The sequence below is a fragment of the Lonchura striata genome, chromosome 10, assembly GCF_050655825.1.
Source record: "Lonchura striata isolate lonStrDom1 chromosome 10, ASM5065582v1, whole genome shotgun sequence".
Taxonomy (NCBI): Eukaryota; Metazoa; Chordata; class Aves; order Passeriformes; family Estrildidae; genus Lonchura; species Lonchura striata.
The window spans coordinates 11,033,400-11,049,947 of NC_140712.1; the positions used below are offsets into that span (position 1 = coordinate 11,033,400).

General features: G+C 38.3%; 2 protein-coding genes across 4 annotated transcripts in view; one reads left to right on the forward strand and one right to left on the reverse strand.

Annotated features, from left to right (window-relative positions):
* Nucleotides 1-16,548, reverse strand: part of LIPC (lipase C, hepatic type) — a 68,338-nt gene that overhangs the window by 43,090 nt on the left and 8,700 nt on the right. For 2 of the 3 annotated variants that reach the window (XM_085588262.1, XM_021532054.3), the window contains exon 2: nt 7,967-8,079. In XM_085588262.1, the coding sequence (XP_085444388.1) occupies nt 7,967-8,045 (79 nt within the window). In that variant the 5' untranslated portion in view covers nt 8,046-8,079. Of the gene's footprint in view, nt 1-7,966; nt 8,080-8,282; nt 8,431-16,548 lie in introns of those variants that run through there. The other variant, XM_021532053.3, reaches the window with a different exon arrangement.
* The window catches only part of ALDH1A2 (aldehyde dehydrogenase 1 family member A2), a 121,884-nt gene continuing 120,585 nt past the window's right edge, over nt 15,250-16,548 (forward strand). The window contains exon 1 of the mRNA XM_085588259.1: nt 15,250-15,518. The gene's annotated coding sequence lies outside the window, so the exon portion shown is untranslated. The remainder of the gene's footprint in view (nt 15,519-16,548) is intronic.

Below are 16,548 nucleotides of genomic sequence, written 5' to 3' on the forward strand. Positions count from 1 at the left end.
TCAGCTGCAACAGGGGAATTGCCTTTGTGGTGAAGGCCCAGCTGCTATCACTGTTCCATGGCAGAGCACTGCAGTCAGCCATGGAGCCTGGGGATAATGAGGCACTCACTGCCCAGCTGGAGGAGAGATGACTGAATTGCATTGTAGTGGTCAATGAAAACCAGAAGAGTAACCAGCACTGCTCACTGAAAAGGTTTGTGTGGGAACCTTTTCAGAGCTTCATTGGGATTTCTGATCAAGCCACCTCATTAGTACCTCAGCTCTAATGACCATTTGATGTCATCTACTAAGAAAACAATGATTTATGATGTTCCTTACAAAAAACCTGTTACCAATTAAAAGAACAAGCTCTACTTTCTATTCCTGGGTAAGCAGAAGGTAAGCATGATGGATAGAGACCACAGCAGATTTTCAGATGATGTGCCAGCTGGCTTTCTGTGTAGCTTCTAGTGCTGCAGAGATCCACTCACTAATGCTTTATGCTGGTAGCTGCGTTTTTTATATTTGAGTATTCTCCATTCCTTTCTTTCTTCCTTTTAGGTCTAGACTAATTCTACAGTCCACTCTGCTCATTTCATTACTGACAGTAGAGCAGGGCAGAGAAATAGCTTTAATCCAGTCACAGTTCCATTTGCTCTGTTTCTTGAAAATATACAGAAACTGTGTTGGAGTTGCTTTCAAATGTTCAGAGAAGACTCTAAGTGTCTCCTGTTTGCTATTGGTCCTTAACTTGAAAAGCAGATTTGGGGAATCCTGCAGAGATACAGTCTGTGAAAGTCTTGTTCTTGAGGGTGGACCTCTGCTCTGGTCATCCTGCTTACTCTCATTTGCATAAACACATTAAATGCAATTAGGACTGTCAGGTTTCCTTGCAGCTTAGCTAAGCACTGTGGTGTAGGTGGCAATTTATATGTTGTCATAAACAAGCTATTTTTGTCAGGATCAGTTAAGAAATTGTTCAGATATTTGAAAGGTCATTAAGGTGCTGGCTCTAGTGACTCCCAGAAGAGTGATATTGAAACATTAATAGCAACAGGAATCTAGGATGAGACATTAAAAAGGAGTTCAAGTAGATACTAAGGACTTGAAGTTTTGGGGCATTTTTATGTAATGTAATTCAGTAAGAAAGATGAATGGTTTATAGAGATGTTTTATAGAGAAGATGTTTTATAGAGATGTTTTACAGAGATGTATTTGGCACAGTAAACTGGAGGTTAAGTCATGTCCTCATGTCTAAGAGCACTACTAATTCATATTGTTATTTCTTCTTCATGTTTCAGGCACTGAAAGTAATATTCTGCTTCAGTAAATAGTAACCAGTTTCAGAAACGCAGTAACTTTCCTGTCTTTTTAAAAATAATGATAAGGGTTTTAAATAGTATCTGGCATTCTTACAAATTCAACTTTTTAAACAATTTTTTGAAGATTGAAAGCTCTCTAGTGAAAGCATTACCTGGATAATACCACTCAAAATATTTTTTGTAGTGAATAAAAGTTGCCCAAACAGTTCCTCCTCAAAAAGAAAATCAGAGCTTCTTCCATGTCCCTTCCCTTCCTAGTGTCAAACCCTAAAAAGCAAACCTTGAAGGCATTTGTACTATCATCCTAAGTCAAAGTACAAGTGACATAAATATGAAAACTAGTAGTACTATTTCACCACAACAGAAAAAAAAAAAAATTGAATGGAAATATAAAAAACACTAGCCTCTTCAGTATGTATATAATTTTCGAAAGTCCACATAATTTAATTTTTTGTATTTTTATAACAATTCATAGAATTCCAGTCAAAGGTAGGTTCTGGACAAGTTTTAGTCTCAAGACATGATAATTACCTGGACAGTATATTAACTATACAGTGATTTGCCTGGTAAATAAATTAGAATGTATTTTGATAGTATATATATATAACTAAGGAACACACACACCCCAATTTGACAGAATCTCTAATTTGAGTGACTTTTGGAAATGCAGGTTGGCAAATATGGTGTTAAACCTTAATTGACGTCCTCCAGCATCCCTTATGACCCATTGCTGCTGAAAGGGAGAAGAGTGGTGCTTGAAAGAGTAAGTAAATTCTTCACTCTGACTCTATAGATTACTTTGAGCCTGAGATGCATGAAGTAGAGCACAAGTGATCTAATATAGACAAGATTTTAGAATGAAAAATTTCCTCTCGGCAGTGTTTCTACTTAATGGTTTACAATGTTAGCATTAAGATATGGGAGAATATGCCAGTGTAACAGTATTTTAGGGCAGTTTGTCAATTTAAGACACAAAGCCAAATCAAACATATGTGTATGTTTTTATTTTTGTCCTTGGACCTCCTCTGTTATAATTTCCTTCGTGGTTCAGTGCCTCCCTCAATAAGCAATATACACATTTAGAAAATGCTTTTTGGATCAAATATTTAAAACCAGCAGAACTTCAGAGGTTTGTCTCATAAAATTTGGGTTTTCAGATAGAATATGCTGGTTTAATTCCAGAGAGAATTATGTGTATAAACACCTTGTTTCCTCATATTCAGTATTTCTATATCTCTTTTTTTGTCATTTGTTGCACTTGGAGCTACACCAGGAATTCTGGAGGCCAAACAGGAACCCAAATATAAACAGTATTATTGATAAAAGATTCAAAAGATTTTACTAGACTGGGCAAGCAAACCAGAGAATTTCTGTAATTTTAGCCAGCAACTCCTGTTTGTGTGACCATCTTGTTTTAGAAGCATTTCAGCACCATCAAAAGCTTTTGTTGGCTGATTATAATGGGTATGTGGAAGGGTATGCAATCCTATGCAGTTAATGCTTTCTGAGGATATTAGCAGCTGTAGCAATTTTTAAAATATTGAAAGATACAAACAAGAAAGGTATCATAGTAATATAGCTTTAAAACCAGTATATTTTTCCAGAAGAAAGGCTACAAAGTGTGAAAGGTCATTTTAACTTGGAGCATAGACATTAAACAATTTTTTGCAAGAGTCATAATTCACATTTGGCCTATGGCCAAAGCAGTGAACTTTATCACCCAGCCTTGGCATGTGCAGATAGATGGTCCCTTCTGTCTCTTTTGCCAGTTATCGCTCATGTTGCCAGGAAATCTTAATCATCCTGCTTGGAAGTGGCTGCTGGCCCATCCCCCTGCTGCCAAGCTATTCCTCTGAGTAAGGAGCCCAACTCAGCTCCAGCAAACAGACTCTTAGCTCCATCTAACACAGGAAAAAAGGTCACTGTGCTAAGGCCACTCAAGGGGACCATATGGTGGTAGGACTTACATCATCACGATTGCACTGCTGTTGATGCAACCCTATTAATAACCCTGAAGTTCACAAGGACTTGGCATAACTAGGCTTTCTAAAAGGAAATGTGTAATATGCACCTAGAGTGAACCACAAAACAAGAAGAAAAGAAAAATGCTCTCTTTAATAATGAGTCATAGAATGGTTAGAGTTGGAAGGGAGCTTAAAGATCATCTAGTTCCAACTCTCCTGTCATGGTCAGGGATGGCCCTCATAGGTCAGGCTGCTAAGGGCCCCATCCAACCTGGTCTTGAACTCTTCCAGGGATCAGGCATCCTCAACTAGGCAACCTATTCCAGTGGCTCACCACCCTCTGAATAAAGAATTTATTCCTACTATCTAATGTAAAAGTGTTCTCTTTCCGTTTAAAACCACTGCTCCTTGTCCTGTCATTATCTGCCCATATAAAAAGTTTCTCTCCCTCCATTATATAAGTCCTCTTAAGGTACGGAAAGGCTGCAGTGAAGTCTCCCTGGAGCTCTCTCTGGGTCAAACAACCCCAACTCTCTTGGCCTGTCTTCACAGGAGAGGTGCTCCAGCCCTCTAATCATCTTTGTGGCCTCTGGAGCCACTCTAGCCGGTCCACATCTTCCCTGTGCTGAGCTTAATGCAGTGTGTTTTTGTTGATACTTATTTTCCATTGAAACTATGTATTTGTATTTAAAACTTATTCTAGCCTTCTCTAGTTTGAGAACAAGGAAGACATTCAGTTAAGCAGTTTGATTGCAGTGCCACATTACCATTACACTGTTCTGTATGTTCAGGTTTTTCCAGTGTCACATGCAAGCACTGTTCAGGCAGCAATATTCAGAAGAATGTAATGCTCAAGTCATACAAATTGCAATCCACTGGTGAATTTAAGCTCCTCATTAAGATGTTTGGTCACTTGCTTTGGTAGAAATATTGAAAGTTGTTTTGTGCATGGGTTGCTCCTTTGTCAGTTAGGCTCCTGTTATTGTCTCTTTTCATGGAAAAGCAAAGGGCCTTCTGTTAGTTAAACTGTAATTATATTTTGCATCCTGTAGTGAAAATTTATGTCTGAAATTGTATTCATAGATTTTTCTAGGTGACAAAAGGAAAAATAACTTGTTTAGATCATAGAAATTTTGGTAGAATTCTAAGACTCTTGGGAGCAGTGCAAATTTTAAACACAGCCAGTCAGAAATAGTTTTGCAGAACTTTTCCTGAGAATATCATAACACAGATCATTAGTGTAAATGGTATCTGAACTTTCCAATTCCCAGACTTCTTGCACCATTATTTTTGTATGTCACAAAATTTAGTTCCTGAATGCCTGTTTAACTGATCTAACAAGAAGTGATGTGAATTTAAACTTCAGAGGTGATCAATAAGTCCACTGAAGTAAATAAGAAATACTAATGGTTTTCAGACTTGTTTCTATGGGCTCACTTTAGTTCTCTATCTCTACAGTTTAAATGGCTTTTGAATTTTCTATGCTTTTTGTGTTTCTAATAGTTTTTCCTATAGCTTCAGGTAGTTTTTGGGATCTGATAGGGTATACCCCACACACTGCATTTTGCTGAGGAATTTTATATAGACTTTGATAAAAATATGCTATACCAAACATCTCTTGCATCTATAATCCATTTGGGGAATGAAGAAAACATAACAGCTATTCAGATTTTTGTATAGTCTATTCCTATGGTCTGTGTGTAATACAAAGGTGATGATAGCACTGCAGTACTTAAAACATAGCAGAATTGGATGACAGCTAAGATGTTACCTTCTCTTTTGGACAAAAAAACATGCAGCTCAATTGCCAGCTATGAGACTGTCAAGAAGTGGTAGCTCAACAGCATGCATTTTCATGTCAGCTGCTATATAACTCTGCTCTGCACAAGGAAGTGGAATAATGGAAAATATTCCCACCTACTTTTTATGTTTACAGGAGAAGAATCAAAATAAATAAGAGTTTAAGTATTTTTTCACATGCTTGTAGAAAGAATCATCTTGGCTCAGTTTCAGGGATGTTATTTTTAGGTGCTTATTTGTCATTCTGGAATTCTGCTTTTAGATAGTGAACCTTTGCCAAAAATGCCAAACTTCTTTCCTGCGATATAAATGTACAAGAAAATCATGTCATTTCAGAAACCCTCTGTGGTTTTTAAAAGAATAACCCTGTGTGTGTTTTAAATTTGGTGTTGTCTTTGCTTGGTAATGCACTCCATCTTATTCTACATAATTAAGTATAAAATAAGAACCTACAATATATATTTTTGTACATAACTTGGTGAAAAATATTTACAAACACTCATCTAAATTGATTTACCTGCTGCAATCTAATTACTTTAAGTTCTGATTTTGTAATGTGATTTCTTTTACTGTGTAGGTGGATACAATGATACAGAAAAAAAAATTGAAGCAGTTGTTTATTTTCTGGATACAAATGAATGAGTAGGACTTTGATTGTTCTTTTAGAGAACAGCTCTTTCATAGGTAATTGCTTGTGCTAGAATTATGTACCAGACACTCATCCCTGAGGGGGCTTTGCACTCCTGACAGCTGTGCTGTTCTATGCTGCAATTCCTGCTAAAACAAGAACAAGTGAGCTCCAAGGTAGAAGGATCTCCAGGTAAAATAGAAGCAATGCTCTAGGAAAGCTGTCTCCACCTGACAGCATTAAAAGGCCTCTTATGCAAAGCTAAAGGCTTTGCTCCCTTCCTCAGTGTGAGGGGATGCCTTACTGTCATTTGCATCTGCCATTGTGGCAAACAAATCTGCCTCACTGAGACATGAAATAAGGAAAATGACCCCCTGAGGTTACTCAGAGAGCAAGCAGAGCTTTGCTGACAAGTCAAATGGTTACAGAAATAAGGCAAGGTTTTGAGAACTAGGAATTACATTATTTTCTGGCCAAGGTTGGTGCAGCTGAGATTGGATAGAAGAAGGATACCAGGGGAGTGAAAGGTATAGAAATACTCATTCATGCAAATGGACAACTGGAATTGGAATTGGACTGATTTAAAAGTGACAAGAGATGAGGGTCTTAATTCAACATAATGGAATACCAGGGTCTTTAGCCTTGTAACTACCCACTGTAGCAGATCTAGTTAGGCTGTGAGGAGCCTCTGGAAGAAAAGACAGTAGATTTTTTTTGCAGTTATAGAAATAAACCTCCACTTCTGAAATCAGTCCCTTGCCTTAACATACGATGAGTTGGGCATATCTGCTAGTGCCAATATGACATGTGACCTGTTGTTTGTGGCCCACAAGTAAGGTTTTAAATTGCAGAAGCAATGAGCAAACAAGTGAAGTCCATGATACAGGAGTCCTAGGTCATGAGGGGAAAGGGGATGGAGAGAGTGAAGGGACTGACCTCTCTAAAAATGGTGCCACAGGTCGTGGGGGTGGGAGAATGTGAGCTGCATGAGGCAGGACCTGTGACTGTGAAGGAACAGGGGGACAGTGACTTCCTCTCTCTGCCTTGTGTATCTTTGGGGAACTAAACTTTGATCATACAGTGAAATCTGAATAGTTCTGAGCAAAGATGATGGTAGAAGCCTCAAAATAAAGTTAGTGCTCTTATTTTAGGTTTTCTCAAAACTACAGAATTAGTCAACTTTCCTAAACAGCTTTCTAAGTTTCAGTGACTGTGAAGGATGTGCAGGCCTTGTCTGGTAAACCAGATCAGGTTATGGCATTAATTGAAGTTTCTCACAGTGTTTTAATTCAGGGATTTTATATTGTTCAAAGTTAAACCCAAGGGGAAATTTAATGTGCAGGATCAAAGAAAGGTGGTCCTGCCTCCTGTAGATTGAAATCACTATGCCTATTGCATATACAGAATTTGTGTAGCAAATGGTTTCTAAAACTGTTAATATAAATTCACAAAAATACAAAACACAGCTGCTGTAAAGGGCCATACTTTTGTGAATGTGCATATCTTGCTTTATTTCCAGCCAAGGAGAAAACTTTGTTTATTCCCTCCAGACTTAGAGTATTAGAAATGCAGTTAGATAGGAAGGAAAACTAATGCTTGCTTTGTATACATCAATACTGAGGTCAAACATGGCATTTTCTTTGTCACATTGGAGAGGTTTTAATGTTTGATGTCCTGTCTTGCTCAACAGTCACACAGACACTGACAGAATGTGCAACATCACAAATGTGTAGGAAATGGCTGTATAACCATGCCAGTGATAAAGACCCTTCACAGTACTGCTCAACAAAACCTACTGCAGATGGATCTCTTTCACTCAAAGATATTCATCCACTTGAGACAAAAGGCAGTCTGCATAAGGCAACTCAGCCAATGAAAGCTTAAACACTGTCAGGTAGCTGGGAATTTTGATTCATAATAGGAGACTAAATCTGTCACACAGAATAATTCCAGCCCAAGAAGATTATAACAAAAACAATTATCAATTCAGTGAATATTTTCAAATTAATACATTTTAAAAGAAGTTTTGTTAAAGGTCAGATTACCTTAATTCTGTAGCCTCAACATGTATGGGTTCCCCCTGGGAAATATTTGTGGTAATTATAAGCAACTACACTTTCCAATAAATACAGAGAGCTATAAATGCCATATTTTAGGGAACACAGCACCCAAACCCAAAATCCTAATGACCACACAGTCAAAATTACTCAATTTTTATAGCATAAACATTTTTTAAAATTCATGATCAGTATTTAGATTTAATAGTATATTACCTTTTTTCTTTCCTTCATATGTATTTGCTGAGGTGATGATACAAGAAAGCAATAAAAATGAAAGTTGCAAACTTCTCATTTTTTGTTTCTTTGAATGAGAGTTCTGCTAAATTCTGCCAAGAGATGGGAAAAGGAAAGAATTAGCAAAGCTTTGCAAGAAATTCTTTGCCCATTAATCATTAACCTTGATTTCGTCTGTCCCCTGCTCCGGTTTTTCCTTTTATGGAAGGAAAATTGAAATTTGTCTATTTCCAACCTCTTAATTTTTATTTTATGCCACGTGTGGGAGAAATAATTTGGAGCTGGATCTTCTTACCTTGCTCAATAGTGCTCAGCTCTGAACACAGACTTGAGGGCATTTATTCTCTGAAATACTGCTAAAGGCCAGGGTAACCAGCTTGAATTCAGCTGGTCGACAGCTCAGTCTGAGCACATTGCAAAATAAGGGCAAGAGCTGAAGGTTCATCTAAATATTTCATTAACATAGACAAATCCCAGCAAGGCAATCATCAAAATTTTATATATATTAAACTCTTCTCTTATTTCCGTGATTCAATCAGTACCAGATTTTGGATAATCACAGTCTTTCAAATTAAGTGAACAATTTTTAATGCATAAGATATTAACTAATACAGCACAATTAACCAACATATCTCCACTTCCAATAAAAGAATCACAAGAAACTGTAGGTTCTACATGTAGGAGTCATTTCAGAGGAAAGGTTTCTACTAAATTAGTAGGTTTAAATAGTAAAAGAGTATGGTTTATACTGGAAATCAGAGGAGAATTTTAATTACAGCACTGTGTGTATGTATGCAACGAGTAGGTACATATTGCAAAGCATGAGAGGACAAAAATTCCTTTGGAGAGGCAGCAGGGATCACACCAACTCGACCTCCCACATGAGCAGGACACCATGCTGGCCTCTCCCATGGTAGCATCAGTCTGCAGCTTCACAGATTTCCCACACCACTCAGTGGTGTTGAGAATGCTCTGGCTCATTTTAAAGGAACAAAGTGCCAGCTAGGACACAGCCATGGCAGCACTGGCCTTATCATGGGCTACAAATTTCCTGCATTTCCATGGGTCACTGGATTGTCAGTTTATGTGGGGTAATGCTGCAAACCTCCTTGGCTACCTGCACACCTGAGCTAAGGCACAATTATCCAGATAGGTGTATCATACCTCACTTACATGCTTTGCACCATTGTGGAATTTTCCTTAGAAATAGGCACGGGAAACTTTCTCCCACACTCTGAATCATTAAGAAGCTCTCATGCACAAGAATGGGTGATAGTGTAAATTCTTCACTAAATTTAGTTTATTATGGATTTATTATTAGCAATAGCAAATGGAGATAATTTTTTAAGAATCTCTGTCAAATTACTGAAACAGAACTTATAAAGTTGAAAAAAAGTATCTTTTGAGCATTCAGTGAACTCCAGCTTCTTTATGAAGCCTCTTATGTTAATTACTAAATCTAGAGTACAATAAATTATAGCCACACCATCCCAGACTGAGGAACTTTCAATTTTTATGTTGTTTTTATAACCAACTATTTTAAACTGTCCCAGATAAAAGAGTTTTCTCTTTTTTAAAGACTATATCTCATATGACCAATATGCTATAGCAGAATTGACATGTTAGACAGAAAAAACCCCGTATTCTCAGCAGGGAAATTCTGCTTTCTTGGTTGATGCATTGTTCAGGTATATGAACAATGGGGAGGGGTCCATACTGCTGGATGCTGCACGGAGGCAGGAGAAAAGTGCATATCACTTTCTTTCCTTGCTCATTCCAAGCAGATGTGAGTCCAGGATACAGCAGACAGCTGGAAAAGCCTCAAGCAATCTCTAAGGTCAGAACACTCACTGCAGCTGGCAGTGATCTTGGCACAGTAACATCTGAAGCACTGTCAAGACTGATTGATTATGTGTGTGTGTGTGAAAGTATACTGGATAAGAGGACATACAGAAAAAGGGGGTGATAGGATCAAAATTACTCTTGATAAATGAAAAATACTGATCACAGCAGTATTTTTAGTGGGGAAGAAAAGGAGACAGAAGATAGAACTTGGACATAAATTCAGGCTTTTATGCTGGATAGAAAATTCTGCATTTTAGTGAAGTTAAGACTGGTGGAAATTCCTAGTGTGATTTAGCACAGCCTTGCAGTGAACTTAGAATAATGTTGGCTGAAGATTATGTGAAGATGACAGGTCTGACTGACAGATTGAATGGTGACACTAGGCACAGTAATCAAGAAAGTAGAGAGTATTTTGAGGAGAAAGATTGCAAGTTTCATTTTCTGCAGACAGGAATTGTTCTGGAACAAGGTGCTAGATCTGTCAGGGACAGAACTGGCTGTTGGATCTTTGTGAAGAGATTGCCTGAAAATAAAGTGCATAGGGATCAATGTTTGGATTTACTTCTCATTATGGAACCCATGTAGGAAGCCAGGATGACATTATGAGCATTTTATGAAGGATTGCCTAAACTGGTAAAAGAAAAACTGGGGAAAAAAGATGGAGGAACCTGCCTTCCTTTGGCAGGTTTTACTTCATTTGGCAATTCTGTATCAGTTATTGCTGGTATTTATTTGTCTTTCCAGTAGTCACAGAATGTCAGCAATAATGAGAACACTAAGCAGTGTTGTGGGAATAATTGTACAGCATTTGAATGAGAGGTTTCTCAGTGCATGTTGAGGATGAGTTTATGTAGCACTGAATTGCCTGCTATGGCACATTAGTCTGCAGAGAGCAGATGTGATTGTGTTCCAGAGGAAGGACCTGCTCCTGATGGCCTTGACAGCATTGTCACACAATGTGTGCAGAGAGTGTGTTTGGGTTTCCTCCATTTGATTTACATGAGTAATTCCAATTACTTTTATTATCTGCTCAAAGAGGAAAGAATGGGTCTTCTGCAAATAAAATTATCATTAGAGGTAGGAAACTTCTGGTAAATAATTTTCCTGTGAATCCAAATATTGAAATTATAACCATTGCCATTTTCAACCTGTTTACCTGGTCACTTGATAACTACTTTGCTTGATATGCTCTTAGATGGGTTAATTGTCATTTGTATTGTTATTGCATATATAATATTCTATGAATATATAACCTAAATTATTTTAGGAATTAGTTACCCTAATGCAAAAAGCATAACAAGAAAGAGACCGGCACATTATGAGGATAGAAAAAGTGGAGCCAGGTATTTACCAGAAGCAACTGTGCAATTGCTACTCAGAGTTACTGGCAGCATGCTGCATCACTCACTAAATGGCCTTTTTCAGCCACATTTGAAGCTGCATGAGGTGTAGTGAGTGGGAGCTGCAATATTTCAGGTGAAAATCACTGCAGAAAAAAGAGAATCCTCTGGGAAAATGAGGTTGCTCTGGATCTTACTCCACTGTTTGATCATAAGAATAGTGCCATAAGAATGGTGAAACTCAGTACCCCTGAGGCACTCCCAGTGTTCTGCCAGAGCCTTATGAACTGTAAGGTTGCTCTGCTGCAGTCCTGCACCACTGGCAGTGACAAAATGTACAACACAGGTACCAGGAGATCGGGGAACAGACATCTCAGGGACTGTAAAGGAGGCTGGGAGGCTGATGTAGGAAAATGACACCTGGAATATGCAAGCTGCACTGTGTCCTGATGTTACTTTCAAGAGTGAGTGGAAAGTTTAGGATTGGATATGTTTGCTACTCATGGTCTGGATAAGGAAAGTGCATAATTTGGTATTTGCAAAAATCTTGATTCTTAAAACCTGTCTGAAATTAAGTTGTTTAAATTTAAGGTTTAAATATGGTTATGGTTAAATATGTTAATCTTAAAATTTAAAGGATCCATTAAAAAAAAATTCTGTGGATACGCTCTCTCTTTTCTGTAACACCCAGCATTTGCAATTACTTCATTTTCTGCATTGAAATCACTCATACCTACTGCAGTGATCTGGATTCCAAAGTTAGAAATAGATATTGCAAACTGCTCTCTATGAAACAGACAGAACACGTTTCATATTGCATGGAGGCTACTGCTTTGCTAACTTCACGTGAAATAGAATTTTTTCTTAAACACACAGTGGTCAACCCAAATTTGTAGCTTATGTCAATGTGTTTATATGTAGTTTGCATGCACTGGAAGGAGGCTTGATAACCTTCTCTCTTCTGCTGAGCTGCTGCTTGTACAACATATACCCAGGAGGTGGACTCTCAATCACAGTCCCCATCTGCTCCCTGGCTAATGTTCCAGTTACAGTTAGACCTCTTGCACATATTCACATCTAAATAAAATTGATGGTTCACTATTGGAAGCAGCGTGTGACTAATGATGCATTGTACCAGGCAAGTTTTTGCTTGAATATATCTTTCTAATCAAGTTAAAGAAGAGAACACAGAGCAGAAATTTGTCAGGCATACAGTCCTCCTTTTTTTCTAAAACCACATTGTTCATCAAGATGCTTTTCAATCACCTGAAGACCTGTTATATTGTAGTACAAGATGTTCTTTCAGGTTTGGAAGAGATTTTACGGGCCAGAACTTCAGCTAGCATAAATTGGCTTCTGTGCAGCTCTAATGATTTTCAGCAGCTGAGGATCCACCCTGTGTTCCTATAATAACCCTAGCATCTGCAAAAAGATTCATGTGATGGTTATGCTAATACATCTGAGGTTATAGAGCAAGAAAATTTTTATGTGGTTGAATTTTTAATGCACTTTTAAAATCCAAAATTTATTCTGCCTGTTTGATCTTTTCTAGGATTTTTTAATATCAAATAACTCTGAAGAGACATTTTTAGATGGACTTTTGTGTATAGATTCATGGTCTATGTCAAACATACAGCAGCTGCACATGAGTCTGAAACTTCCTTTACAGCAGTAGCTATTGAGTCATCAGACTTTTCAGTATTAAATTCAAAACTAAATAATTGATCAGCAAACTTTGTTTTCTGATATGAAAGAAAACCACTAATTTGCATGAGCATAGTGTTGTAAAATATTAATTTCTCATACAAGATGCATTTCATACTCTGTATCCCCTGATAAGGTAGTCTTTTTCCATGACTCATCATCCAGAATATGATCTGACTTTACTTGGAAGCACATTTGGGACTAGGAATGGAATTCTTGCAGTTTCAAGTTTTCCCACAAGTCTAGAAGATTTTGAATATTTGTGCCTTTCAATAATTTTTGCAATGTGGTTCACTGAGTAATTCTTATTATAAACAGCTGTAAACAAAGAAGAGAACCTAAATACAATTGCCAAGCATAACTGTAATTGTATAATAAGTGGGTCATGTACATCTACTTCAAACTTTTAAAAAAGGCACTTTTTGTTTACTTCAATGTTCATGGAGTGCTTTTCATAACGAAGCATTACTTGTTTAATTGCCTTAGAAGAATGCTGTTTCTTCTGGGTCTTTCTCATGTGTACTCTGTGTTCATATGGGGCATGTCTCTGAAAGCTTGACAAATCAGAAAAGCACAGAGTTGATGAACCAAATAAAAGGAAGAACAAATCCCAATACATCTGGACTGCCCATGCTCTTCCATTATGTGGAGAATATTGGGTGTTTGCATATTACCCCTGCCTTAAAACAGGTTGGGAGCTGGCCTACTCCCTGCCTCCTGTTACAATTAGTCCTGTTCTTCAGCAGACAGGACTAAATTTCTGTATTATTATGCACTACTGGAAGGGGTAGTGCAGTTGCAGCTCTTTTGTCCACCTGGATTCTGTCTTGTTTTGGATATTTGCTGTTGTCAGTGTCTTGTTTCAGGGATGACCTGTAAATGTTTGGATTGAATTTTTTGTTGTTAAAGCAGCTTTTACACAGAGCTGTAACACATAGGAAACTTCCCCCAGATCAGCACTGGGGTGTCAATAGATGTAACTGGGAAGAGCAGATGTGCTTTTGGAAACCTCAGTGTGCCTGCCCAGGGCATTTCCCTTCACTGGTCTGTGTAAGAAACAGCCAAACATGTGCAACAAAGCTCCTTGGAAGACTGAGATCCAGCCCAGCCTCCCTCCCCCTTGAGGACTGAGCTTTATGGTTTTAAGTAAAACCAACACAAGAGCAATGCCTTTTGAAGCTGCCTTGCTTTTTCACCTCCTCACATCAAACAGAAGCATATCTGAAACAGATGGATACAGAGGAAAACCAATAGTGCTCTCACCCTTGCTTTTGAACTACTGTATTTAGGAGGGAGAATTTGTAACAACAAATAGAAAGCAGACTTGTTTCAGATATTGATTGATGGCTCTTATGGATAAAGAAGGCAGCAAGAACAAGAAAACCAGGGCTTCTTGTAGGTAACATATTTGAAGAGGATACACATGAAGACACTTAAGCAAAAGGCAAAGACCCATGCCAAAGTGAAGAAACTTGAAAGACACTAAACATTCGAAGGCTGATTGATGATGTCTCTTAGAACTTAACATGCTCACAGGAGCAAAACCCAGATCTCTGTGTAGCTGCTGTCATTAAAATTGAGTTTTCATGAAAAGGGAAGAACAACCAGACATGAAATCCAAAGCAGAAGAATAGGATTAATATATACAGAGTAGATGAGGCAGCAGCATGCTGTTTGAGGTAGTTAATTATCAACCCTAAATGTTTTGTTTGTTCCAGGACCTGACACAGTTCTTGTTAGTCCTAGCAGAACTTAGATACTGGGGTGGATAGACCCTTGGATCTGATGTATTGTGGGAGTTGCTACATTACTAAAAGATTAGAGGAGATTATGAGACAGAAAATTGGCTTAGTTGAGGGATGAAGAAGCCTTAAATACTTTAAGCATCAGTTAGGATAAACATGCATGTAAAATCTTCTCCAAACTTTCTGAAAATCTGGTCTGAGAAACTGCCTGAAAATGTTACAGGTTGGTAAAAGAATTGTGGACTTTGTTCACAAAAATAGAAATGAATGTAGCCTACTAGAAAGAATTAAAATAGTTGTTTCTGTGTTAGTTCCGGAACTGCAAATCTTTGATGTCTGGATAAGCCATAGGATAATTGATTAAATACATCAGTAATCCAAAATCCGTAGTTGTTGAAATGATTCAGAGAAACAAATCAGTCAGTATTAGGTTTGAAGTGACTGTGACCATGAGTTCAAGCAATTTCTTGGTAGTGTCCTGTAAACACTGATGTTCCACAACTGAAATGGGAAGAGCTACTAAACACTGTATTTAGCACAGATGTTTCCTGTTATAACAGCTCAGTAAAATTTCAGTGTTCAGTGGGCCTTGAACACCCACCCTCCATCTGTGGAATTCATTTTTAGCGTTGTGGAATAGGCAAAAAGAACTGGCATATAATTAAAAAGAAGCCCCATCAGGGTGTTTTCTCTAGCTCCCCTTTCGTTTTTTTTTTTTTCCTAGATGTGTTCCTTCATTTGTGTGTGGAAACATTTCATGGGTGGCAACACGGGTAAGACAAAGCTAGTTCTCCACCTGGGAGTCCCACCTATTGCAGCCAAGCACCCTCAATCAAGCCCTGGAGCAGATGCTGCATCCATGAGTGCTGATCGAGGAAGGCTGATTACGTCAGCTGGGTAAGAATAATATTCTTTTCCAAATGACCAGTTTGTGCTTGTGGCTTTTAAGTAGCTGTGGTTCACCAAAGTGCTTGAGAAGTGCCTTTACTTTGAAGAGGAAGTAGAGGGAAGGGCTGGAGGCAAGCAGTGCTGAGGGACCGGATGAGCACTGTGGGAGTAACAAAGTCAGTAATGATGGTAAAGCTCATCTTTGAGTAACTTGCCTGGGGGACAAAAAAGGAGACGGAAGCAAGCATTGAAGTGACTCTGACCATAACATGCATTGCAAAAACATTCAAAATTCACAGTGTTTACCTACTTCTCAAGTTTCTTTCATGTATGTTTGTTCCAGGTTGAATGTTCCAAAACCTTAATATGTGGCATGTTATTTGTTGAATAACCTGTGAGACAGAGCACAGGTGTCAATCTAGTGAACTTTCAAGTTAAAGAACTCCTAGGTTTTTGGTGATTGGGGAATAGGTAAGGAATCTAAAATGTATTTACTATGGAGCAGAGCAGTGCCATTGCAAGGGCCTCATCCATGGGATGCAAGCCTTGCTAAGTCCGCAGTGCCTGTGGCACATGGACCTGCACCTCCTTATCTGTGTGTGTTCCTTCACTCTGCACTGTGGCATGGAATCCAGGGCAGCCACCACTGGCCTGCACTACCCTCACACCACCCTTAGGAAGAGCATGGAGGCAGGCAGCTGGCCTTTCCATGGAGATTTAATAGCTCCATATCCTACTGTGTATTCCTCGGTTTTCTGTGTTCTAATTACAGCTTCAAAATTATTACTAATTTCTTTTTAATTTCCAAATTCCATTTGGCATCTTACATTGAAATTTCCTGCAGAGGAAGAATTCAAACTATTGGATAGAAATCTTTCTTGTCATATTCCCCCACAGATGGTCCAATCTGCTCTGCAGTTCATGCCTGACAGCTAGTTAATCTGGCAGTGGAGGAACACACATTTAAAAATGCAGGTTCTGGCATCAGCCTCAGGCAGGCACCTCAGCTATGTTCTGTACCCTGAAATTGAGGAATTCA